General features: G+C 34.0%; 1 protein-coding gene across 2 annotated transcripts; it reads left to right on the forward strand.

Moving 5' to 3' along the window:
- The first annotated feature begins 9020 nt into the window (after positions 1–9020).
- On the forward strand, positions 9021–27657 carry LOC143252900 (NPC intracellular cholesterol transporter 1-like). 2 transcript variants are annotated; one of them, XM_076505725.1, is made up of 5 exons: positions 9021–9172; positions 16925–17078; positions 19653–19890; positions 22127–22375; positions 25214–27657. In XM_076505725.1, the coding sequence occupies exons 2-5, from the start codon at positions 16952–16954 to the stop codon at positions 25287–25289; spliced, it is 690 nt and encodes a 229-aa protein (XP_076361840.1). In that variant the 5' UTR covers positions 9021–9172; positions 16925–16951; the 3' UTR covers positions 25290–27657. The 2 variants fall into 2 exon arrangements, with proteins under 2 accessions (XP_076361840.1, XP_076361839.1); XM_076505724.1 differs by lacking the exon at positions 9021–9172 and adding an exon at positions 9638–10010.
- The last annotated feature ends 323 nt before the right edge of the window (positions 27658–27980 follow it).

Consider the following 27980-nt stretch of genomic DNA (forward strand, 5'->3'; position numbering starts at 1 on the left):
GATTTACTGATGAATGAATAAAAGTACTAAAATATACCTGCAAGCATAGAATAATAAATATACAAGTGGTAGATTATTATTACACTGATTTGCATTTGAAAAGATCATTTTATCAATAGCATTTACTAGTTACCTCATGTAGTTTGTGTTTAGCGCATTGCCAGATATCTTGCTGATTAACATGCATTATTGTTCACACACATTCCATAGCATCTGGTTAAAGTCATTAACAACTAAGCTAGAAAACACTTTCTCTGAAAATATAAAATAATTTTGTTGAAAATATTATGTAAAAATTAGTGCAAAAACAATAATTTTTTTCCATAATGGTTTATTGCTTTCTCAATAAATTTAAGGCCATTTATTTGAAATGTTGAATCCCAAAACCTAATTTTCTGAAAAATGGGCTTAACATGCAAGCCAAAACGCATTGAATAACCTTATTACTTAAATGCTTATTTGTTTTGTCTCTTAGTGTTCTCAATTTTCCTCCTAACTCGATAAATGTAAACTTGTATGGGTTATTTGCTTATTCCTGGCAGTACTCTGAGGGCTCAAACTTTATAATTCAGTGCTTTTGAATTTAAACAGAAAGGAGATGCAGAGATGAGATAAATTTTTGTTAGTATTGAAAATTTCTAAATACTCAAACAAGAATTTCCCTCTGACATTGCTAATACATGCATAATCATTACTGATTGTAGGCGTTTAGAATAAAGTAGTACACAGGTACATAATTTATTAAAAAGGTAACTTAAATAGGAAAGAAAACAAACTATGGATGAAAAGCTACTGAAACTACATGGAACATCAAACAGGCATTTGGCCATGGATGTGTTATTGAAATTAAAGTTCATCATTGGTTCCAAAGGTTTTGACATGGAGATGAAAGTCTTGAAGACCACGAAGGTTGTGGAAGGAAGCCATCCTTAGATGAAAACACATTAAGGGAACCACTTGAGACAGACACTTGCACAACAGTATGTCAGCTTGCAGAAAAGCTAGGAACAAGCAAATCAAGCATTGCCAACCATCTTATTCCCCACACCTTCTTTCCCCCTCAGATTTTCATTTTTTCAAGCACCTCGACAACTTTGAACAATAAATACTTCTAAAACCAGGCAGCTGCAGAAGATGCTTTCAGGCAGTTCATTGACCACAGGAACACTGATTTCTTCAACAGGAGCATAAACAGCTTTGTTACATGTTGGCAAAAGTGTGTTGAAGCAGATTATGCTTATTTTGATTAAAGCATGTTTTACATGTTATACTTTTCCAAACTTCACAGTTCAAAAACGACATTTATTACTGGACAACTTAAATTTTTAAAGTTTATAGTATGGTAGATAACAAAGCATTGTAAAATTTCCTGTTGCCAAGATAGAATTATGCATTTGATAAACCTCATGCCACATGATTCAGTAAAATGTAAAATTTGTTGCTTTAGGCTTCTATTTTTTAAAATCTCCTAGGTGTGGATTCCTGTACGTGGTGAGGGGACCTCCCAGGAAAGCCTCTGTTCTTTCAGTTTACCTCCTCTGGGATGTAAACATCCACTCACGTGTTTCCTGTGCGTGGCAACCCGTGAAGGGGAGGAGAGGATCCTGGTGGTTGAGGGGTCCAATCCTAACACACCACTTTGGCTTTGAATTCTTGTAGACAGGCAGCCTTGGGGTAGTCCCCCTAGGATCAGTCGGCTGGTCTACTTGGGCAAGAGTCAACCAAGTATCAGTGTTGGATGTTCTAACAGGTGTTGTGGACATTATATCTGATGCTGGTGTTTGGGTATAGTGTTTACAAAAAACCCTGGCATTGCTGCAGTGGCTTCATGGTGGGTGGGCACCGAAATTTCCCTCTCTCTATTATGGATACTCCAATTAAAAGTCTTAATAAAATAGTGAAAAAACAATCAATAGGTAAACGGCCACGTCTTTAAGATTCTGAGCAGCAATCCCCACCATCTGTACCACCTGTTGTACCTCATTTTCTTATTGCATTCACTTTCAGACAAACTTTTAGGGCGAATGTCCCCTTTTTTATTCTGGAGGAACTTGCTGGCTCTCCAAAGTCTTTAAGATTCTGAGCAGCAATCCCCACCATCTGTACCACCTGTTGTACCTCATTTTCTTATTGCATTCACTTTCAGACAAACTTTTAGGGCGAATGTCCCCCTTTTTTATTCTGGAGGAACTTGCTGGCTCTCCAAAGCCAGTAAAGAAGCTTTGATCTAGTGATATATTTGTGGAAACATCAACATCTCAAAACAGTGAATTATCTTGCATTCAAAGACAATTGGTGATATACCTAATAAGGTTACACCTCATACTACTTTGAATTCATCACAAAGAGTTATTGTTGATAGGGATTTGAAGAACATCCCAGAGTCATAGATTCTCGCTGGTTTATCCACTTAAGTTTCTGCAGTGGAGAATATCTCCGCTCGCAAAGATGGAATTATGGTGCCAACGAATGTCCTCATTCTCACATTTACGTCACCACATCTGCCTCCCACCATCTAGGCAGGTTATCTAAATTGCAGAGTACAGCATACATTTCAAGCCATCTCCAATGTTTCCGGTGTCAATGGTTCAGTCACTCGAAGACGTCATGTCGTGGTTCCTTGGCGTGTGCTCATTGCAGTGGCAAGGACAATGATGTCTACGAGTATGAAACAGACCCTCAATGCATCAATTGCAATGACTCTCACCCGTCCTACTTTTTCTTTCAACCACTTAGGGGAAGTGCAGACAAATCTCTCTGTGCCTCCTAAATAATTTTTTTTCAAACAAATGAAAAATCTTTTGATCTCTATGGTTAAAAAGTTAATGAATCAACTTCAACATTTATCTCTGCCCCTTATATACATTACACCAAACCCCAAGATCCACATCCTTTGGTTCCAGGTACAGGCATTTCCTCGGATACTTCTTCTCTCACCCCAAGATGCAAAACAATCATTCGTTCACGTTCTCCATCTCTGGAATCCCCTTTTACCAGCAAAGACTTGCCCAATCGACTCAGGGCAAGATCCATGGAGGTCGGCAGACCTCCCTTAAACAAGGACAGTAAGGAAAAAAAGACGTGGTCGTAAACAGAAGAGTTCTCCACCCAGTTCGCCTACAAGTAAATAAAAATGGCCACCCTGATGCAATGGAACTGTTGAGGTTTACATTCTAATCTGGATGACATCAAAACACTGATTGCTTCCTACCATCCTGTTTGCCTTTCCTTACAAGAAACATTTCTGAAACCTGCCGATACAGTCACTTTTCGGCAGTTTTCTTTATACAGAAACGACAGGCTGTGTGATGGACGAGTGCATGCAGGATTGGCACTGTTGGTTGATCAGCATGTGCCCACCCTGTCTGTGCCAGTTAACACACACTTAGAAGCTGTAGCCATCTTTGTTTACTTGAGTCGTACTATCACTGATTGTTCTCTCTGCCTGTTGCCCTGAGCAATCAGATCTTGATGCTCTCACTGAACAGTTTCCATCTTCCTCTTTAATCCTGGGGCATTTTGATGGACATCATCCCCTCTGGGGAAGTGCTGTTATTGATAGGAAGGGTCGCTCTGTAGAGCATATGCTCTCTGATCACAACCTTTCTCTTTTCAACACTGGTTCTTCTAATTATTTCCACGTGCCTAGTCAGTTTTTTACTGCTACTGATCTTTCAATTTGCTCCCCTTTATTTTTTTCCAAATTTTCATGGAGGGTTGAAATAATCCACGAGGCAGTGGTTATTTTCCTATAATTTTGAGAGAGACTGGCTGTGGTCGATGCCGTCCAACGTGCGTGCCCCGGTGGAAGCTGGATCAGGCAAACTGGTCCTCTTTCACTGTTCTCGAAGAACTTGATCCTGCCATTGTCTGTAAGCCACCAATAGACGACTGTGTGGCATCAGTAACTGACTGTATTATACAGCAACTGCTAAATGTATTCCTAAAACGTTGACACGTTTTCCACTATATCCTCGTCCATGGTGTAATCTTGCCTTCCACATGCACAGAAGGCTCAAAAACGAGCCTTGGGATACTTTCTGTAGATATCCCACACTCTCGAACTGCATCGCTTCCCAGCAGCCCCATGCTCGATGGGTGAGACATCAAATTCAGAAGGACTTTTCAGAAGTCACAACCAGCATAGCTTCTACCACCAGTTCTAAAGACATGTGGGACAAGATTCGAAAGTTCAGTGGGCATTATAACTCTGTCCCCCTCTCGATCTTGCTCTCTGTTGGCCAGAAAGTAGCTGATACTCTACGTGAAAGCTTTTGCCAGGTATCTAGCACTTCTGCTTCTTCTTCCACCTTTTTAGTCATCAAGACTCGGGCAGAGCAATCACTTTTTTCCTTTTGAACTGATTGTTTCTATGACTATAATCGTCCCTTTACACTGGTGGAACTGAAAATGGCCCATCATCGTTCTGGCAATACATCTGTTGGACCAGATGATGTACACTATGACATGCTGCGCCATCTATCTCCTGCTTCTCTTGATATTCTTCTCATTGCTTTTAACCAGATCTGGCAGGAGAATGTTTTTCCTAATGCTTGGCACCAGGCTATTATCTTACCTTTCTTTAAGCCTGGGAAAGATCCGAAGTTTCCTTCAAACTACCATCCAATTGCTTTGACAAGCTGTCTCTGTAAGACCTTAGAGAGGATGGTTAATGCTTGTCTTGTTTGGTTCTTCGAATCAAACAATCTCCTCTCGTCCACCCTATGTGGGGTCCGACGACAGTTCTCCACCCTGGACCATCTCATTCTTGTATCAATATTCTTTGACATTGAAAAGGCTTATGATACAACATGGAGGTATGGCATTTTGCGATACCTCCATATATATGGATTACGTGGCCATTTGCCCATTTTTATTAAAAAATTTTAATGGACAGGAGATTCTCCAGATTCATTCTGCTATGTATATGGCTAATTTATCTATACAAGAGCGAAAGGAACTGTGTGAAGCCAAAAAGGTATATTTCAACACGCCTGTTGGGAATCAAGACAAACCCTGGACACCTCATTTTACCTGCGAGCACTGCAAAAAACTCTAGAAGGTAATACAGACAACTTTTGCTTACTTGAATAGTAAAATTTTATATTATAAAACTTTAGACGTTTTAAAATTTAAATATATATTTTTAATTTCCAATAGTAAAAAAGAAATATCTCATAAAATATTTTGCATGAACCTCTTACACATTAATTGTGGATGAAATAAATTTATTCTTCATAATAATTTTATTTTGCTCTTGTGCAGGATGGTACAGAGGGGAAAAAAGAGCCATGAAAGAGCTATTCCAACAATTTAGTGTAAACCCAATGACCAATCAAGCAACTGCTACTTCTGCACAGTGGACTCTTCCAAACGTCAGACTGGTAAGAATGCATCTACTATCATGTATCTGGACCTTCCATCATCCATCACCGCAGTGCCACACTACTCTCAGCTCCAAGTAACCACTCCACCAGAGAGAAAGCAGCCATTCTCAGAAGAGAGCAGCAAATCAGAAGAGGAGGTAGACGGTGAAGACCCAGATTATAATTTCAGAGGTGCAGCTGGTGAGAGAAGCCCATACTACCCCAACCAAAAAGACCTCAATGGCTTGATCAGAGATCTTAGCCTAACAAAATTGAATGCCAAGCTTTTGACATCTAAACTCAAGGAGTGGGATTTGTTAGACGAAAGAGTGCAAGTTGCAAGTGAGAGGAAGCATCACCGACATTTTTCAAGCTTCTACACTCATCAAGATGGGCTCTGTTTCTGCCACAATGTATCTGGTCTGTGCGAGGCAATTGGAATTGCCTGTAACCTGAACTGGTGGAGCATCTTCATTAATAGTTCATCCAGAAGCCTCAAAGCTGTGCGACTCCATTACGGGAATAAGTATCTGTCTCTTCCCCTAGCTCCTTCGGTGCACCTCAAACAGGAATACAACAGCGTCAAGACCTTGCTAAAAGCCTTGAAGTATGATAAGTATGGCTGGGAGGTTATTTGAGACTTCAAAATGGTGGCATTTTGATGGGTCTCCAAGGAGGCTTTACCAAGTTTTCCTGTTATCTTTGACTTTGGGACAGCTGGAACACTGCAGTGCACTACAACAGGAAGCACTGGCCATAACGAACCCAGTTCTTTGTGGGAAGACACAATGTCAAGTGTGAGCCGCTAGTGGACCTCCAGAAGGTGTTGTTCCCACCATTGCACATAAAATTAGGTCTTACGAAACAATTTGTTACAGCTCTTGATAAGGAGTCTGCGGCCTTCAAGTACCTTCGAGACTTTCTTCCCTAAGCTGTCTGAGTCAAAGGTCAAAGCTGGTGTCTTTGTTGAACCACAAATAAAGAAGTTCGTGGAGTGCGCAGAATTCCCAAAGAAGCTCACTAGGAAGCAAAAAACAGCTTGGGTCAGCTTTGTCGCAGTGGTTCGGGGCTTCTTGGGCAATTACATGCCGAAAATTATGTGGAACTGGTTGAGGCTCTGGTGAAGAATTACGGCAAAATGGGCTGCAGGGTGTCCTTGAAAGTACATATCCTTGACGCTCATCTTGATAAATTCAAGGAGAACATGGGAGCATACTCAGAGGAGCAAGGCGAGCACTCCATCAAAATATGATGGACTTTGAACGCCTCTACCCAGAAAAATATAAAGAAAACATGATGGGAGACTATATTTTGGGGATGATACGTGAAAGTGACTTACATTACAGTCGCAAATCTCGAAAAACTACTCACTTCTAAACATTTGTTCATTTTTGTATAACTTTAGTGTAAATATGTGTAAATTTCATTATTTAGGTCACAAAAGCAAAGTTTGAAGGGAATATTGGCCATTTTCTGTACTTTTACATAGTGTAATATAATCAGTGATGACGAGAAAACTTACTTGTAGATGAAAATAGAACACTCACATTACATTAACGCTATACATTCCAACATTAACTTCACATGTGAAGAGGAAGAAAGCAGTCAAATATCATTTCTTAACCTCAACCGATACACAATTTAAAACAGAAATCCACCGAAAAATCACCCATACTGGACTATACATTCCTTGGGACTCAGCACATAAAACAAAACAAGAATTCAACATACTAAGAAACCAAATAAACTCAGCCATAAAAGTATGCTCACCAGATAAAACTAACGATGAATTAGACAAAATAAAACAATACTTCATCAACATCAATAAGTTACCTCTACAAACTATAGAAAACATTATACGCACACATCTGGACAAGAAGAAAATTCAACCAACTAAAGTAAATGTATCCCACGAATTAAAAAATCGCTAAATCATATACTGCTGCATATTTTATATTCCCCAACATCAACAAAAAAATAACCAATATTTAACAAAAACTAGTAACAAAATATGGCATTCCAGTTAATACCAAATTTATTCAAAAACCAGGCACAAAACTAAGGTCTATACTATGTAAAAACTACACCGACAAACACCACGCCAACATTATTTATAAAATACAATGTTATAACTGCCACGACTTCTATATTGGAGAAACAAGTAGAAAAAATGGAAACCAGATTCACAGAACACAAATGGCCACCTTCACACATTTTTGAACACTGCATACACAACATAACCATAGAAAACACCCAAATACTAAATAAACGCGCAAAATTAAAGAACCCTTACTTATACAACAACTCAAGCCCAAAATAATAAACAAATACAAAAGAATACCTTTATACCTATATTTAAACAACTAAGCACGCCCATACATTCGGTTACACAACCCCCTTCAAACATGTAATCAGCTACCTTTTTCTTTCTTTGAGAACCTGATGATGACCATAAAAGGTCGAAATGTTGTTCGTTCCTCTATATAAAAATGTTCTCAACCCAAACCAGCCGTTTTTACATATATATAGTGTAATATTATAGAATTTGCAAAGAAAAAAGAAACAATAACTTACAGATTTAAAATGCAAATTGCATTATCTGTAAATGTATTTATATAGTTGTGTATCTTTTAATCTGCAACTATTCGTCAATCTTTATTTCAAAAACAAATCCACTGAGGAATTAGTTATATTGGAACTGAACGCATAAATGCATAACCACAATGCATAAAATAGCTATTTTTGTAAGAAACAAAGTGCTTTGTAGTCTGGCATGGAAAATTAGCAAAATATCCAACAAACTTAGCTTCCAAATTATGAGATTGAAACACACACACATAAATGTACAAAAGAACCAGTAAGTGCCTTAGAAAAAGTGGCGACCATAAATAGACCCCAGGCCACAAAGAACAATCTACTTTTGATCTTTATAAATTAAAATACATTTTAACTATTTTTCTTTATTTGAAAAGGCGAAATAAAAAAGCACTACGTTTGACTAGCAAGGCTGGTATATACTAGGATTAAAAACTCATTTCTTTGTATAGATATTTGTAAACTTGAGATATTTATACACCTTCAAGTTCCAAAGCCTCTTTTTTTTTTTTTTTTTTTGAATGCCTATATTTACTTCTAGAGTCAGGAGCAAGGTGTTTTATTTTACAGTATAATAAAAACATTGTTCCTATGGAAATTTGAACTTTTTTTCATGCCTAATCATATCTTCTATCTCTCTATCTCCCCTAAAATATCTGAACTGTCCTCGTCCCCGAAAACACTTAATTTGGCTCCGACTGCAAAAACAGTTAAAACTCCTATTGGAAACTTTGCTTATTAAAACTAGTCAGTTGTATTTACTGCGACTCTCTCTTTCAAAAGAATGTGATGTACATGTAAAAAGTTATTTCGTATTTAAATACAAATAAACACAGCAAGTGCATCGACTGTTAAAAAATAATTAAGCAAAGGTGGAGGAAAAAAGATGGTTATATACCTATATTAGTTCCTTTATTTACCTACTCACCAGAGTAGTCGGTACAAATGTTAAAGATTCGGGCCTATAGGTCTGGAATTTCCGGCGTTTCAGTGTGATTATACTTTTCTATTTTGATATTTTAAGATACCGACTTGGGATTCGAGGCATGGGCCCCGAGTGCCAGTACCTAGCAGCTCCTAAGCTACTGGCCATGTTTTTCTAAAAATATCTCCGTCCACGTAAGAAGCAAAACAGAACACGTTAATAATTATCGGATATTTTTATCAAGGAATTGTACCATCCATGTTTGTTGAAGTAAAAGATATGAAAAGTGAGTAATATGTTTTCCTCTTTACTGATACTGCTCTACAATTTTGTCTCTCTAAAATCATAAAAACCTTTGAATAATTAGCTGTAGAATGTATATATTAAAGTATGATTAAAATTAAAACTTATGTATTAACTCTTTGAAAAAAATGCAATGTCAGTGAATAACATTTACCTCTCAATTGCTTTTCCTACTTGTCCGTTCTTCGATTAACATTTTTTTGCATTATTCTTCGTTATTTTAATCTTATTGGATTCATATTGATGTTCTGGCATTTTGTTGCATTATATGTATTTCACATCTTATAAAACGTCTATATGACGAACTAAGATCCAACGAGGTCACTAAACTTACCCTTTTATTTGTTGTTGTAAAAAAAAGCAAAAACAAACTTCATTACCTTTACATTATGTAAGCTTTTAGGTTGTAGCCTACTTTGAGTCCAATAACACGCATTAACTAGACTAAAAGTTTCACGGAGGGAGCGATGAATCTTAACATTGTGCTTCAGTTTGTAGAACACGTTGATGTAATGTTTCCAAATTCGACTGACCTTCATAAACAGGCCTGTATAATATTCCACCCAGTTAAAAAGTTATAATATCTGGCTCACTTTTTAGTTCTGAGGTTCAAATTCAGTGTGCGAACTTCGTTCACACACAGACACACTTAAATTCGTATACAATATCGTCCTTATAACTTTTTCTCCACGAGACTATTTTCACCACTAGCTTGTGGCGTTCTTAATATGCCTTCCATTCGATTTACTTCGCTACAATTTGTTTTGTATCAGATATGTGGTTTTATGATATTTGTCAACCTCGGTTATTGTGAGTGGACGGTAAGTTTGACTATTTTATCACTTCATGACATCTCATTACTTTGGAGAACTGTTTTTTTCTTTTTTATGGGTAGAAAATTAATTATCCCAAAGTGATACTTTTATGCAAATTAGGCTTTAACCTCAGCTGTGAGAATTATTATTGCTGATATTTCACTTATTTAGAAATTTTCCACATTTTAAACCTTTTTATTGGCTTAGCGTGAAAAATCTTTACTGACTGTCGTTGGTTCTTTGGTAATACTTTATAATGAATTACATTTATTTTATTAAGATTTTTTTTTTACAATGATGATAGTTATACAATGACTACTGTCATTGACAATACTTATTTTAAAAAAACACCTATTAGAGTGTAGAAAAGGAAACTGGAAATGTTGTACATAATTTATTTACAATAAGAAATACAAAATTGCTGTGACAGAAATATTCATAATATTTAACAATGAAAATAAAACCACACCTGAAATGTAAACTCTATAATTTAGCCTAATCGGTTTACTTTTGTTTGGTTTCACGTGCAATAAAAGAACAGAAACACAAGTCTTATAAAATTTACAAACTTCACTATATGTGTAGAAAAATTTAGACCAAAAATAAAAAAGCGTCATACATAATAAGCAGGCAAACAAAACTAAAAGCGCAAATATAACGTAGAAGGAGGTTCATCAAAAGTTAAGATATTTCATTGATTTCGTACTTCTGGTAAGTTAACTTTTTTCTTCTTCACTTAAATAATATTGAGTGATACTTTCTTTACAAAACGATTGTTTATAAAAGTTACGTATTTACTGGTAAACTTTTTTCAGAGGCATGTTTACAGTAAAAAAGAATTTTGTGTACTTATATATATATATATATATGATTTATATACGTTCAAAACTATTATATTGAAACTAAAATGCCAGACAAAGTAGTATTTATACTGGAAGGATAGTTTAGTTTTCTCTCCCTCCCCTTTAAACTCATTCCGTTTTTTGCAGGAAACAAAAATACAGAGTTGTAATTTATAATCTTCCACTTAACTCTGGAAATCTGTTTAAGCAGACTTCGAGGTTTTGACTCTCATGAGATCTACACTTCAAATAGGCTTGACAAAAATCTAGCACGATTAACACACATATTCTTGAAACTTTATAATCAGGTTTCACTCTTTATAATTGTGGCAAATAATTACTAAATTGCCCATTAGAGGTGCGATTATGTAAGTAAGTCCTATTTTAGTATCTCATAAAATGACAACATTTAATCTTCTGGATAATTTCAAGAACAGTCATTTTATCATCGAAACATGGTAAATTACTGAATATAAAAGACAGTTTTATGTGAATAATTTATTGGAAAGTAAGCTTGTTTTGTATCAGATGTGTGGTTTTGTAATACTAGTCGAACTCGGTTATTCTAAATGGACAGTAGGTTTAAATGTTTTCCGTTACTGTGTTTTTAATATACTATTACTTTGGGAAGACTTTCTTTTGATATGTTTTTTTGTTTATATTTTAAGCACAAAGCTACACAATGAATGGGCTATCTATGCTCCGCCTACAACGGGTTTTGAAACTCTAGTATTGTAAATCCGCAGACATAGCACTGTGCCACTAGGGAGCCATTTTATACGTAGATAATTAAATTGTTAGTTTTTCAAATATATTTACAACACTTAGCAATTAGCGTAAAATACCTACGCTCTGTCGCAAGATGCTAAACCCCTCGGGAAATCAGTTAAGCGTTTTCATTATTTTAATTACTTCTATAGCTACTCCAATGCACCAGTTCTTTAACTGGTTTGTCTGTTGTCAAATTCCGAACATAATTCATATATATGCAAAAACGACTCGTTTGGGTTGAGAAAATATTTTACATAGAAGAGCGAACAACGTTTCGACCTTCTTCGGTCATCGTCAGGTTCACAAACCCCTTTCAAACATGTGGTCAGCTTCCGGTCAGTTACCTCTTTCTTTGTGAACCTGATGATGACCGAAGAAAATCGAAACGTTGTTCGCTCTTCTATGTAAAATATTTTCTCAACCCAAACGAGCCGATTTTGCATATATACTTCTCTACAAGTGGGTTTTCTCGACATCACCGAATATAATTCAGTTCTGTTCTGTTTAAAACCAAATAGTTTTAATTTAGTTTCTTGAATTCGTTTTACTTCTTGTGTTTTTATTTGACTACTTTTCTTTCTCCAAGTTTTCTGATATTCTTCGATTCATATTTTTGTTCTAGTTGTTTGCTGCCGTTTCCCAAATTTAGTTTAATTCAACTTTAATTCCCAGAAAAAATAAAAATTATATACTTTCGAGAAGTAGAATTATGAGGCTGTAGAGTGAAACTATAAGAGAAAAATTGTTCAAAGCTTGTTTGAATGAAATCTAAAAAATAATATAGTACCACGGTGCATGTCTTCAGAATCCTCATAGTAGGCGTGCAAAGAGTCAGTACTCTAAGTTCTTTCTTCTTGGTTTGTTTGTTTTTTAACTTCGCGCAAAGCTACACGAGGGCTATCTACGCTAGCCGTTCCTAATTTAGCAGTGTAAGACTAGAGGGAAGGCAGCTAGTCATCACCACCCACCGCCAACTCTTAGGCTTCTCTTTTACGAACAAATAGTGGGATTGACCGTAACATTATAACGCCATCAACTGCTGCAAAGAAATTCGTTTCAGTTTTTAGTTTTTTTTTCATAAAGTTTTAACTTCCGTTAAAACAGAAGAAATTTCAGTTAACTCAGAACAGAATATAACAGGTATTATGTATGCACGTTTAAATTGGAAGCTGTAAAACAATGGGTTTATTAAGCTGACACAAAATGCCTGCTTACATGTAAAAAAACATACAATAGAAATATATAAAGTGTTTTGTAATAAGTCGCCTACTCTACGTAAATGTAACCATACATTACATTATGAATTCATTATTTAATATTTTTTCAATTTTCTAAAACAAAAATCTGAAAACCTCGGCACTTTCGAAACATAACCTTTTTTTTTTCAGGAATAAATTGGAAATAATCAGAAAATGTAAGATGTAAAAGTTCGTGAAATAATATTTGAAATATTTATTTGTTGCTAAGTTGATAACGCCATCAACTGCTGCAAAGAAATTCGTTTCAGTTTTTAGTTTTTTTTCATAAAGTTTTAACTTCCGTTAAACAGGAAGTGAACAGAAGAAATTTCAGTTAACTCAGAACAGAATATAACAGGTATTATGTATGTACGTTTAAATTGGAAGCTGTAAAACAATGGGTTTATTAAGCTGACACAAAATGCCTGCTTACATGTAAAAAACATACAATAGAAATATATAAAGTGTTTTGTAATAAGTCGCCTACCCTACGTAAATGTTACCATACATTACATTATGAATTCATTATTTAATATTTTTTCAATTTTCTAAAACAAAAATCTGAAAACCTCGGCACTTTCGAAACATAACCTTTTTTTTTTTCAGGAATAAATTGGAAATAATCAGAAAATGTAAGATATAAAAAGTTCGTGAAATAATATTTGAAATATTTATTTGTTGCTAAGTGCAAAGCCACACAGTAAGTTATCTGCGCTCGTCCCACCGCGGGTATCTAAACACGATTTGTAGCGTTATAATCCTCAGACTAACCGTTGAGTCACTGGCTTTGAAATGGAGTGTTATAAGCGTGACAGTTGTTTCTGACGTATGGAGAGATGGAGACTTAAGAAACAGAATATTTGTTTGTAAACTCAAAGATACACAAGGAACTAACTGTGCCCTGCCAACCGCAGGTATCGAAAGCTGATTTCTAGTGTTGTAAGTCTAAAAACATGTCACTGTGTCACTGGGGTGCAGAAACAGAGTCATTAGAAAAGGAGGGGACAGCAGAGAAGGTTAGAGAAATCATTTATTTGAAATGAGACAATTGCAAAAGTAATTTGGAAACTAAAATATGGCCAAAGTGTAAGAAATTCTACTTAAACGAAAAGAAAACACAAAGATATAGAACTTTAATAATATAAAACTAATAATGAGTAATAAGTGTTCATATTGCCAGACATAGACTATTGGTCAGCGTATCGGCCTGAGAATTATCAGGCTCAAGGTTTTAGCGGTAATGTGCCGTTGAACATACTGCAGATTCAGCTGTAGAGGTGTAATAATTGTGGCAGTTACTTTTGCTATTTAGTTAAAAGTTGTCATACAAGCGACTGGTGCTCCTAACTGGTTGTTTTCCCTCCTTCTAGTTAGCAGTTGTGAATTAATTATGTTTTAAACCTTAGGTATCTCTAACCCGGCTGTTTAGCTCACATGTCGCATAAAATGTTGTCAGAATTAAAATGTGATATACCAAAATATTAATGAAATAAAATTAGTAAGTAATAAATATATTAGAAAAAAAATTCCAGACACTATTAATGTGGAAATTAAAAAAAAAAAAGAGATTTCCTGTACTTAGTTTTATATTACAGTTTGTCAATGGTTACTAATTCAAGAATCAAAGTTATTTCCATGGGGACAAACAGTATTTATCATACTAGTCCATTATGTTTCTTTCATTTTTCTATCTTCTTCAGAATTTAATTCTGTTCCGGCACCTGGGAGAATCAATAACATCAATAGAATTCTGAGAGGGATTAAAATGTTGAGTAATAGAAGGATTGTTGCTAAAACTCTATGTTTCGTTTGGGTTTGTCCAACATTCAGACGGTTAAAATTTTACACTGTGTAGGATAAATTGTGTTTTGAGAGTAATAATTTTGATGATTTATAAGTGTTTTTACTTGTGTTTGTTGGAGAAAGTGTTTGCATTTTTCATAAACTTTTAAATTTGATAACGAGCTTTGATACATGGATGAGAATTATTCTAAAAACCGAAATGGATTTATATTAATTTCTACATGAGCTAAATCCTTTTTGATTAAGAAAAAGCAGTGGAACTTGCAAGGAGAGGTTGGTTTAAATGGTGTATGAATCAAAATAATTATTTTGTTCATTAGCGGAAAACTTAATTTAGGAGTTCTTTTCCATTAAGTGGTGTTAGCTTCTCTTTATATGTATATCAGTCCCAACTTCTATTATCTCTTTATGAAGTTAATTGTTTCCATTTGTGTATTTTTAACTATTTTCAGAAGAAGTTTGACTATATGTAATATTTCATTCAGTGTAGAAGGATGTTGAGCTCTTGTTGGAGATATATTTTGGTCTGTATAAGTTAGTATTTATGACAGAACTTTCATTTTGTATGTAAGGGTTAAGAATAGAAACGTTCATTATACAGAGAAAATTACTGGGAATTAATGGTATGTTGCCACTAATTTCCTTAATTATATTACTGAAATACGTTATATCCTTAATCTTATAGTAAGAATGGCATGGTTGGTTTTTGTGTGTGTTGGACATGATTTTCAGATAATTTTTCGGTGGCGACATCTGTTAAAAATGATTAGTTGGACAGGATATGAAGTGTGTGTATTTTATATAACAGACAAAATCTTGTGATAAAGATTAACAATTTTTAAAGACAATTTAAGTAAGAAACACTAAACAAATATACAAAAATATAAAGTTAATTACCTGAGTAGTTTAGACATACTACGTGAATCATTTCCAATGTAAATTTATGTTGTTGGTTTTTTTTTTTTACTTCGTTTGTGCTTTAAAAGCTGTTAATCTATATAATATTGAAATAAACCCATCCTGGACAAATATGCTTGCTACTCTCTCCTCATCTGTAAATCCTAGATCTTATAGCAATAAAATTGAAGTTTTGATACACACAGTGGGCTGAGCTATGGCTTTGTGCTTACTTGATGTGTTTTCTAGATTGTTTATATAAGCGCGTACAGCAGTGTGTTAATAACTGTCACCAAGAAGTGTATTATACTGAGTAATTTCAGTTTCACTAGTCAACGGCTAGTTGCTTTTATCATAGAATAACTTTTGATTCAAAGGAAATGTATGAGACGAGTTGGAAATTTCCAGAACTAGTTAAAATTTACACCATTCTTTAAGAAAGTATTAGTAAATTTCTAAGTCTTAAAAAAACATTTTTTGAAACTCCTGTGCTACTCTTTACAAAAATAATTGTGGAGAGATCTTTTGTGATACGTGTTTTTAGCAAAAAAAATGTACATGTTTTCACACTGCTTGTTAAGTAGAGACTACATATTGAAACTATTTTGTGTGTTAGTAATTTAATTACTTTTGCCAATTTAACGTATATTGATTTTGCTTTATCTAATGCTAATTACTAACATTTTGATTCTTGTTGGGCTCCCACTGGCACAGTTGTATGTCGGTGAACTTACAACTCTAGAAACCAGGTTTCGATACTCGCGGTGTGCAGAGCACATGTAGCCCCTTCGGTAGCTTTGTGCATACTACCATAACAAAATCAATTCTTGTTATAATTTTCATTTACCAGAAGTTAATAATCCTTCGAGTGAGTTTACCATCTTGTGCATAAGTTCACATCAAGCAAGTTTTTCAAAAACTGGAAATTTTTTCTTTAAAAATTTAGATTCTGCAGACACTTTCTTTGCAATTAACAAACAAAGAAACGCATTTATCGACAACTAAAACCCCAATAGAACTAATCAATTAATCATAGCAGTCTTTTATTTTAAAATAAACTACATTAAATACGTACTTGTGCTTCTTTACCATTAAACAGCGTGAAGTGGAAAATAATATATAAATCAGATTGTGACATTTCTAATAATAGTAACCATTTCATTCTTTCTCACCCATCTAACCACATATTTAAAGGCACTCTATGTATTATTTTTTCTCTAATAAAGATATTTCCAAGTTCCTTCAGTTCCCTTCCCAATCTCTGTATCTAATTTCATGCTTTTTTGTTTTAGTTAGTTGCATAAAACCATTATAAATTATCATAATTGATGCATTACAACATAATTAACGTGAGTTATATACAAATTAGGCTGATAAGGAAGATGATCACTGTGTAATGTATGACCAGTGTGGACAGGGCACGTTCGGGCAAGTCAACTGCCTATATAACGGGTCAGCACAAATATTGGTTAGTGAAGAAACAATCAAGATACTTAAAGAAGTATGTCCCGAGTTTCAAGATGGTAAGATTTTTCGTTACATTTTTATACTTCAGTATCTTTTGTGTTTCATTTGTATAACTCTCAGATGCCTTGACTTACCCTAAAGTTATCAGATATGACGTTAAATTGGTCTGTTTATCTGCGATAGCCGTCTTTAATTTATCAGTGATGGACTAGAAGGAAAGCACCTAGTCGACACAACAAACTGTCAACTTTTGGCTTCTCTTTTACCAACGAATAATGGGATTGATCGTCACATTACAATGCTCTCACGACTGAAAGAGCGAGTATGTAAAATGGCAGGAATTCGAACCTGCGATCCTCAGATTACAAACCGACCGTCTTAACTACCAAGCCATAACGAACTTCAGGAGGTTAGATCAGAAAATATATCACAGAATGAGTCTGGATTTTCTGTTTTCGACTGAGTTATGAATGAAAGAGATAGGACATAGCTTGTAATAATACGAAATAATCTGTATTTAGTAAACATAAATAATAAAAAAGTAGTATATTAAAAAAGAAGAAAAGGTGTCATTACTGGAGAGATATCTCATAAAAATCGGTTGGGAGTTGGTGCAAATCTGTGAGTAATTTGTTCCAGATAGAAAGACAGATAAGTCTATTCTTTGCAAGTTACATGCTCTACCACATGACTGTTTACTCTTCCTATCAAGTGCTAGAGAAGTTTTATGTTCAAGGTATCACTTAGTCTGCCAGTGGAAAAGATTATTGTTCAATTTTACATAGCGCGTTCGACTTTATGAAACCTTTTTGGCATTAAAATGCGCATAACTAACCTGGAGAAATTAACTAGTTCGTTGGTATAGAGCAAAAGAAACTTGACTAATTTCTAAGCCAACATTCTATGTTGAAACCGCAGACACGTATGTAACAAGAGTTTGATAAATTTCATATTAAGTAATATATAGAAAATACGTACCATGCCTGGATACAACACATTTCAATTTTAACTGCACCTTATATGCAAATAAGTTAAATGGTGACATATTGCAAGGGATCATGTATAGTTGTCCTCAATTATACCGTTAGAAGGAGGACAGCCACCTCGAAGGTATTTTTCTACTTTTCAAACTGTATAATAAGATGAGCTCTCACGTTTCTGACAAACCATCATTGAAAAGTGTGCAGCATGCTCGGCAGGATCGGTATTCGAACCTTCTGATTCATAGTTCTATACGCTAAACTTTAGTTGATGCGCACAGCTTAACATATTTTTATAAGAATGCGTGTAGTTTCGTACAATCAAAATACTTAACAGTGTGTTTAAGCTAAATCATATAGTACATAATTTAACCTTATGTACTTTGAGTTAAAGTGTGGATAAAATTTGAGAAGTGGTTCTATGCGACCATTAGGTTTCTAGCTATACAACAATAATGTTATAACCTAAAATAAAGTTCAAAGATTAAGAATAAGCAAGTGTTTCTGTTTAGCACTGTCAATATTTAGAAATATTGAAACAAACGAAAATGTTTTTGATAAAATAAGTACAGAGAATGAATTTCATTAAAAACTCTTTTTGATTTACTTTATTATTGAAAAATAAAACTGTGAACACGAAGTAAAACAAAAAGAAAAGATTGAGGGATGTATCTAATTTGCAATTTTGTAAGTGCTAATTTATTACTTGTGACAGTGAAACGTTTGAAAGTACGTATGAAAAGAAGGTTTGTTTGTTTTATAGAGAAACCATATGGGGATATCTTCTGTGTCTACCGCGAGGAATCGAACCTAGAATTTTAGCACTGTAAGTCCGTACCGCTGTCACTCTGGAGAACGAAAGAAGTAGCCAGAAATAACTAACCATGATTGGTTGTACTTATTTCTGAATTTTGTACAGAATTGCAAAGTATGTCCCTAATTTTATCCTGATAAAGAGAAGACAGTCATCAGCATTTACCGCTACATATTGTTTGATCGAATAGCAGGACATAACCGTCAGTTTTATAGCAACCCATAGCCAAAACGTACTGGGGGTGGTTTTCTTTCAAATGGTTGGAAACAATGAATCATTCGATTTACAGACGCTAACTACAAAGTCACGTTTGGTTTAAATTACTCTTGAAATAGTACGTTTATCACAGTTTGGATATTGCAGATTCATTCTTTCGCTTTTATGCAAAGTGCCGTTGCCGTAGTTGAGGTTAAACCAAATAGTCGTAACAGTATTTGCATGCATTTAGTTTTACATTTACTTGTTATTATTTCAAATTTAAAAAAAACACAGATTTTGTAGTGTTTATAACAGTAATTTCATAAATGTAGTTGCGAAATAACGATGATATTTCTAAATATATTAATATATAATTAATTTACAATTATGTATAAGTATTTTTGAATGTTACTTTCGTATTTATTTTAATCTATATAAATCATTGTATGACTTTGCGTTCCTTACTGGGAACATCTTGTACATAAATGGCAGAATAAAAATGTAAAATAATTTTATGCAACGTTATGTCAGTAAGAATTACCAACTTAGTTTGAAAACATTCTAGAACAGAATACATTGAAGGAACGTACTACAACAAAAGTACATTGACACTTCCTTCTCTTGTCCACAAACTACAGAAGTATATCCACGCACATGCTGTTCCAAGTTACAGGTAGAAAAGCTAGTAAAAGACCTAAAGTTTCCACGTCGCCTTGGATTCGGTCGTTGTCCTTCATGTACTAGGAACTTCCAACAGATGTTTTGTCAACTCACATGTTCTCCTCGTCAGAATAGATTTCTTAGGGTCACTGAAACCAAGGAAAACAACCACGGTCAGATCACGGTGGAAGAACTTGAATATTTCATGTCTTTAACGTAAGTCTAATGTTTACACTCTGCATGTTTACTATCACTGAATGATATCGAAATCCTTCATCAAAACACACTGATGTGTAAACCGTTACTTGTTGAGCAGTCTACTGAGTTGCTAATACTCTTGTTTTTGGAGACCATTGGAATGATTATGGTAATCTTTCCCAAGTTCATCAAAAACTAATAATTTGAAGCTTAAGTTACGGACCACTGACTACTTCATTAAACACCAATATGTTAAGACAGTCTTAAACATCATAAGTGAATTTGATTGTGTTTTTTTTTTCAAATGTAAAACATTTTAACGTTATAAAACTTCACATTAAAATAATGTTTGTTATTATTAATAGTAGAATTGTAATATTTGAATACTCAACAAATTTAAGTGTCTTGTTCCGTGGCTAAAATTTCATAAAAACTAGCTTCAAATAAACCTAATGAAAAATGAAGTTGAATTTTTTTTATTTCATCAAACTGAGAAAGAGACAGACATTTGACAAAGAACATATAAAAAATCATGTTCAACCGTATATTTGTAGCAAACAATGACTAATGGAATTCCTTGTTCATCGTGATAGTACTGCCTTGCACTTTATCCCAATTTCGACATTTTTAGCGCTATGAAAGCTTACGCCTTTCAATCACGGCTGTCATGAGCGACTTATTAGTTGTTTTCCACCAGTGAAACCCAGCAGCATAGGGAATCTACTGGCTTGAAGTCCTGGTATAATTAAAGGGTTGGTTATTGGATTTTATGCAAGTTATGGGATTTTGTTTTACAACATTCTTCACCATATTACTCGCACAAGATTTGAGTAAGATTAGGAAGGAATTTCTTGATTTCTTATACAATGCTGTATCTATTGGCCATTTTCCTTCGAACACTCGTAATCGAAGTTTTAATGCAGATAATAATCACAAGTTAACACTTTTTACTTGTCACTCATTCATTCATTTATTTAAGGTGCCTTTTTAAGGTTTGCAATCATGTCTTTCACAACGTTTCTCTTGTTAACTTTTTTCTTGTTATTCACATACTTTTCTAGCTTTAGCTCACTCATTAATATTAAACATCCACATCCTTTTTGGTCTTCTTTCCACAGATCGTGGTCTCAGTTATATTTAAGAACGTATTATCACTTTAACCCTTCCCCACTTATCTCGCAAACTCCACTTTATATTTCACATATAATATTAAGACCTTCGTTTCATTCACTGTTTCTTTTTAATATTTTTTGTTAATCTTCTCTTTTCTACTAAGTTGGAGATTTCTCCAGCAATATCACAGCTTTGATACGTTTCTTTTGTAATCTTGTAAAGCAGTGCTGAATAGGTGCGTCATCTTAGAATCCTCTTATTAATACGTATATTTACATTTGTGTCTTAATATCTCACTATTCTTCGTTATCCAAGTTCTTAAGTGTTTCTATTTTCCTTACTTTAGTTGATCTTTTCACAGTGATAAGGCATTGCTTTGTACTCCATATCATTCCATAGTTCATACATGTGTTACTTAGAGGGATCATAATAATCTATAAATCTTCTTCACATTGTGCAATGAGCACGTATTATTTGAATATATCAAGTTATTTGTTTTTATTCCATTTATATTCAGTTCGGTACGTTCACCAAGTGCTTCTTGAATTAAAAATTCATCGCATTAGTGAAATAAGATTGGAACGTGATCCAGAAAAAATATTTTACATTCCACCTTTTGTTTTACTATCTTAATTTTGGGTCCGAATAATATTTCGAATTTCAAATGTTTTATACAGCACATTAATGTTACCCTTATGTCTGTTATCTTCGTATAGTTCTTTCGTATATTATGCCCATCATTCTAGAATCTTATTTAACATTTTCTTCGTGTCAAAGTTTTTCGGTTGTAATTTCTTCTTTACCCTTTTAAGCAGTATTGCTTCTCTATAATATCTGTATTTCACTAAACCGAAATATAGCCTCTACGAGTTGTTTCATTTCTCATTTTTCTCAAGAAATAGATCAATAGCTAAAGCTTTGCTTGTTTTATATAATGTAATTAATTTGTAAACGAGTCGTAAAATAAGGTTGATAACTTTATTAAATGTTAATAAAAACCCAGTCTTCTGTATCTCTGAGTTAGTTTATAATAATATAAAAATTTATAGTGTGGCTAAACTTTAACGAACTTGGCATTTTTTATAAAGTATATGAAATCTCTCTATGACTACGTGAAATCCTTAGACTTTGATGCTTGCAGGTACGCTCAGGAATTATTTAGTTCGTGTGAAAACGTCGAAGGGATTTTCCCAGGTACGTCTTTACTGAATGACATGATGTGTGGAATATGGGGCAGAAAATGCAATCCCCAGAGATGGCTAGAGTTCATGGGGTCTACTCCTAAAAACTTTGGGTTCTCTCCTTTTCAAATCAATTATGTACTAGTAAATGAAACTGAAATCGACGTTGACGGCCAACTTTTTTACCCCATGAATGAGAAGACAACAAAGTAAGTCGAAATAACATAAAAACAAATTTCATTTCAGAAAAAAATTAACGGAAAGATACATAACCCTTTCGATCACTATGTTTATCATTGTGTATACATGCACAAACTGCCGTCACACTAGGCTTACCTAATACACATTATTAATAAAGCGTTCATGCTAGACATACTGGTGCATTGTCCCTAAAGGTTTTTATTCTAAAACAAGTACAATGTCATTTTCTTGTGTAGCAACTTATTTATTTTTATGAAAATTAATGTAAATATGGCATAATTATATTCCATTAAATCCAGCACACGAAATATTATCAGCATCTTAGAAATGTAAAAATAGTATCATCTGTTGCTAATTACTTAGCAATACGAATAATAATACCAAGAATAATGGACGAAAATAGTGTATTTAGAGCTTAAGTACACGTTTGCAGCATCAGTAAGGAATTATGTTGTCAATGATAACGTGTTTATGAACATTACTTGGTGATAAATAAATATGTTTGTTTGTTTCTTGAATTTCGCACAAAGCTACTCGAGGCTAGCCGTCCCTAATTTAGCAGTGTAAGACTAGAGGGAAGGCAGCTAGTCATCACCATCCACCGCCAACTCTTGGGCTACTCTTTTACCAACGAATAGTGGGATTGACCGTCACATTATAACGCTCCCACGGCTGAAAGAGCGAGCATGTTTGGCGCAACGGCGATGCGAACCCGCGACTCTCAGATTACGAGTCGCACGCCTTAACACGTTTGGCCATGCCGGGCCAAATAAATATGAATATCTGTACGAAAATGAAAAAAAACTGAAATATTTAACATGTGTCTTTTTATGAGAGTGGAATTTAAGGTTTTGAAGCAATATCGTACTTTTATTTATAATGGTGCTAGAAGCCTGCTTTATGCCCCAGTTTTGAAGTTAATTACATGCAATAGGTTTTGAAAAGAAGTTTTCAAGGTATATTATAGAGCAGGGTATTTGGATAAGACTTGTATACACAAAGTTATATTTTAAACGTTTATGTGTTGATTTCCTAAATAAATTAATTTTGAAACAAGACTTTGAAAAAAATATTCAATGGATCTAAAGAGGTTTTGATAACTAAGAGGGCCAAAGTACTTCACATAGCAGTCAAAGGTGTGGTAACAAATGCTATAACGCCAGAACCTTGCCAAAGCTCCTATCACACATGTGAAATCTTCGTAAAATCTAATTTACATTTCATGATTTCCAGTACTGAAGCTTTCAAGCAGCATCAAACCTCTACCTAGCACCAAATATATGGCATAAGCATGGGATTTGCATGCTTAAAATAACTACCGTGTTACACGTATTACTGTTACAAGTATGAATCTAACAAAAATGTCATGTTCAAAATTGTTTTATCGTTACATTGTAAAAATACCAACTACTGCTGCATAACATGAACGCGACACGGATGTCGTGCTTAGGGCTGATTAGAAATAGTTTAGCAGCGCTAAAGCACTTCATAAAGTGTTATTATATGATACAGATGAAACAAAGAGGTCATGCTTAGAATTTAAATTTTTTTCCAGATATGTAATGTTTAACCTCCTTCTATAGGGTGTATTACATGAAATTATGTAAAAGAGTTTGGAAAAAGAATGGTTTGTGCTGTCACAGTTAAATGATTACATAATAACTCTATGAACATTATTTGTTATTTTTATGGATTAACGTAAACTGAGAACCTCAACCTTAACGAATAAGTAATAAAATGTTATCTATTGTAGATTATAAGCGAATAGTAGTCGTTGCTTTGTTTTCACTAGTGGATGAAGGTTTTTAACAATACAACTAAACAATGTAAATTGTAACAATAGAAGCAATTATGATATTGCGTTCTTTTTCCGTTGCTTGTATATGTTAAAATATAACAAAAATATTGTTTTTACTTTATATATACAGGGGGTGGACAAAAAATGGCTCATTTGAAAATATTTTTAATTTGTTATATCTTTTATTCGATAAGAGAAAAAATATGTAAAACTATATGTTTTAGAGCGCACTCGACAAGATCTGTTCAAATAGGATTTTAATTCCTAATTGTACCACTGAGTTTTGTAAATACCTGAACTTTTCATGATTTTATTAACGTTTTCTCATATAAAAGTGTTGTGCACCTGTTGTAGTTTCTTAGGTCTTTTTATTCCAATAAGCCTATAAAATGATCAAACAAGTTTCTCTGCAATAATCAAACGTAAGAATGAAACTGAAAATAACACAAACCAGTTTCACTAGTTAATATTTAGTTCTCATTCCCTTAAATTTTAGTACTACTTCAGAACAGCTGGTATGTTTACAATGAGTTTGTGCAGATTCTCCTGAGTAATCGACTGCCATCCTTCTTTGAGCGCCCTCTGCTAGTACAGTAGCAAGTCTACGGACTTAAAACGCTAAAATCAAGGGTTTGATTCCCTTCGGTGGGCTTAGCAGATAACCAGTTGTGGCTTTGCTATAAGAAAACACACACACCTTATATGAGCACTTAAAAATAAACCAAAACAACTCTTCTTCCATGTTTGGCTTGCGATCTTTCGATAATTGGTTTAACTCAGCCAATAAAATTTCAATCGGATTTATATTAGGTGGTAGATGGTTTACCTTGCCAATCCATAACATCAGTTTTCTTATTTCTATGATATTTTCAACGACTACACAATTGCAGAGAAACTTGTTTGATCATTTTGTAGGCTAATTGGAATAGAAAGATCTAAGAAACTACAGCAGGTACAAACAAATAAAAGCTACTTTATTCCCACTGGTAATATATATAATCTTAAGCAAATTATAATTAAAATCAATTTTAAATTTATTTTTTTTTAGGTGCTCGGACCCATCCGAGCTAGATGGAAAGTTTTGTCTTTGTAAAGACTGTCCTCTGGTTTGCAGCTCTTCATGACGTATTTGAAATGTATCAATCTGCACTTCATGGAGGTAAGAACACAATAACTCCATGATCCACCTACTCTGAAGGAAAGCCACATATTATTCATTTAATTCAATGAAAGAAAGCTTTAGAAAACTGAATTTTAACTTTTAACTTTTTGTCTATATTGACAAACTATTAGATGCTAAGAAAGGATTGAAATGAAATGTACTGTATTATGTTTTTAACACATACGCGTACATATACATTTATTACAGGTATTTTAAATATCATAATTAAGCAAATTATTAATGTGTCACATTTGTACCATATAACGCTATCCCTGAAAACAATATGTATGTATGTGAAGATCGAGAAGACAACTTTTAAGATAATAAGGATTGGAATGAAACGCGTTGCACATACACGACAGAAGGGTGAAATAACGGTGGGAGACCCCAATGTGAGAAGGGTATGTATGATATAGCTTATAAAGATAAGAATCAGCAGATATATACCACACACATCTGGAAATATAAACTGTCTATCAAGTTTAACCTATGTTTGCAAGCTTCATGTATAAGAACAAAAAAAAAGACAACAAGAACGTATATTGTTGCTCAAGACCATAATGTTCCACATCTAAAACTATATTCAAAGTCGGCAGGTAGTTGTTGGAAAGGAAATTATATTACTAAAAGAAAGTCGAATTAAGAAATAAACAAACATGGTGATCTATTGTTAAACAAGACCTTGAGTTTATTAGAAATAGTTGTTTACAGGATCTAGAAACCTTAAACAAAGTAAAACATTTTTCAACTCTCAAATACATTGTTCTACGATTCTGTCTACAAAAATCCTTTTGAACGTCCTGGCCGGTTTTAAGTATTTTGATCGATACTTTTATAAACATACAAATTCAATATGTAGTTTAAAGTGTTTGTAGTAAAACATATAAAAAAATTATTAGCTTTTTTTTGTTTTGAATTTCGCGCAAAGCTACTCGAGGGCTATCTGCGCTAGCCGTCCCTAATTTAGCAGTGTAAGACTAGAGGGAAAGCAGCTAGTCATCACCACCCACCGCAAACTTCTGGGCTACATTTTTACCAAAAGAATAGTGTGATTAACCGTCACATTATAACGCCCCCACTGCTGAAAGAGCAAGAAAGTTTGGTGCGACGAGGATTCGAACGCGCTACCCTAAGATTACGAGTCGAGTGCCTCAAATTAGGTAATTAGTTAGCAACCACACTGATACTGACAACCTGTTTGTAAATGGTAAGTTTAAAAGAAATTTATTATTATAAATACAAAAGATAATCGGCCCGGCATGGCCAAGCGTGTTAAAGCGTTTCACTCGTAATCCGAGGGTCGCGAGTTCGAATCCTGGTCGCACCAAACATGCTTGCCCTTTACAATTAGGGACGGCTAGCGCAAATAGCCCTCGAATAGCTTTGCACGAAATTCAAACCTAATTTAATTTTTTTGATTCAGTTTGGGTAATCAACTTATTACTGTCTGTATGTTTTATAGAAAATACTTGGTTTTACACACACTTTCGCAAAAATATACTCAGTAGCTATGTTGAAATGAATCTAATGTATAAATAGTTATAATTTTCCTTCTAAATTTGCTAAAGTGAAAATGTAATTTTATTATGCACATATATTATAATTTCTCAGTTTTGTTTAGATTTTACAAAATTGTAACAAAGTGGATTAAGTTCTTTCATAAGCCTCGCGTGACCCTGCTACTTAAAGTTCCGGGCTATGGGTCCGAGGGTCCATGGCTTTCATCTCATTGCCTAAAAAGAAAATTGTACTACGCATTTGGAAGACGTGAAAGTGTTATATGATCAATGGTCAAGTCCAACTATTTTATTATGGTAGCTCCAAAGTTGGCGGCGAATGCTGTTTTTGACTGCCTTTCCTATAATATACCAGTTCAAACCCAGGTATGGCTAGTGCGGATAGTCTTTGGTCCAATTTTTTGATTATTTTATTTTTATTATTTTTTATTTTGTGCTATAATTAAAAGCAACTACCTTATCACAATTAGCAGAAAATTAGACGAAGGATGTTGTGATCTTGAGTAAATACATATCCTCTGTATATTTATAATTATTATACATTTTTGCGAGTGTTGAAACAGAATTGTATCCTTACCATTGTGTGGATTTTAGTTCTTTCGATGTCTTTCTCAGAAAAGCAAATTTTATCTTTTCCATATCGCAGTTTTTATCGTAACTTCTCCAACAATTTTATACTTATGACACTTTTTGTTTAATGAAAGTTACACTAGCTTTCCTTTAGCTGTTAATATTAACATAACGGTTACATAATATATTTGTAAAACACATGTAGATATATGTATGTATAAACATAATAAAAAGTAGAAATGCTTTCGTACGTTTATTTAAGTATAAAGCAACACAGTGGGCTCTTTATGTTCTTCTCACTTTCGGTATCGAAATTCGATTTTAGCTTTATAAATCCATCAACCACTTGATGATATTACATAATCAATTTTTTCTATAAAAGAACATAAAAAAACTTTGCATTTTATACTTATCTATATATAGTTTTAGAAATATGTATCAAACAAGAAGATTTAATTAATGAATTATTGTTAATCATACATGTAGTAGAGGAAAAAAGATTTAAGCCCAGTATTGTATATATAGTCTTTAATAAAATTTGTAATGGTTCAATGCCATTTAAAACT

The sequence above is a fragment of the Tachypleus tridentatus genome, chromosome 6, assembly GCF_004210375.1.
Source record: "Tachypleus tridentatus isolate NWPU-2018 chromosome 6, ASM421037v1, whole genome shotgun sequence".
NCBI classification, from domain to species: Eukaryota; Metazoa; Arthropoda; class Merostomata; order Xiphosura; family Limulidae; genus Tachypleus; species Tachypleus tridentatus.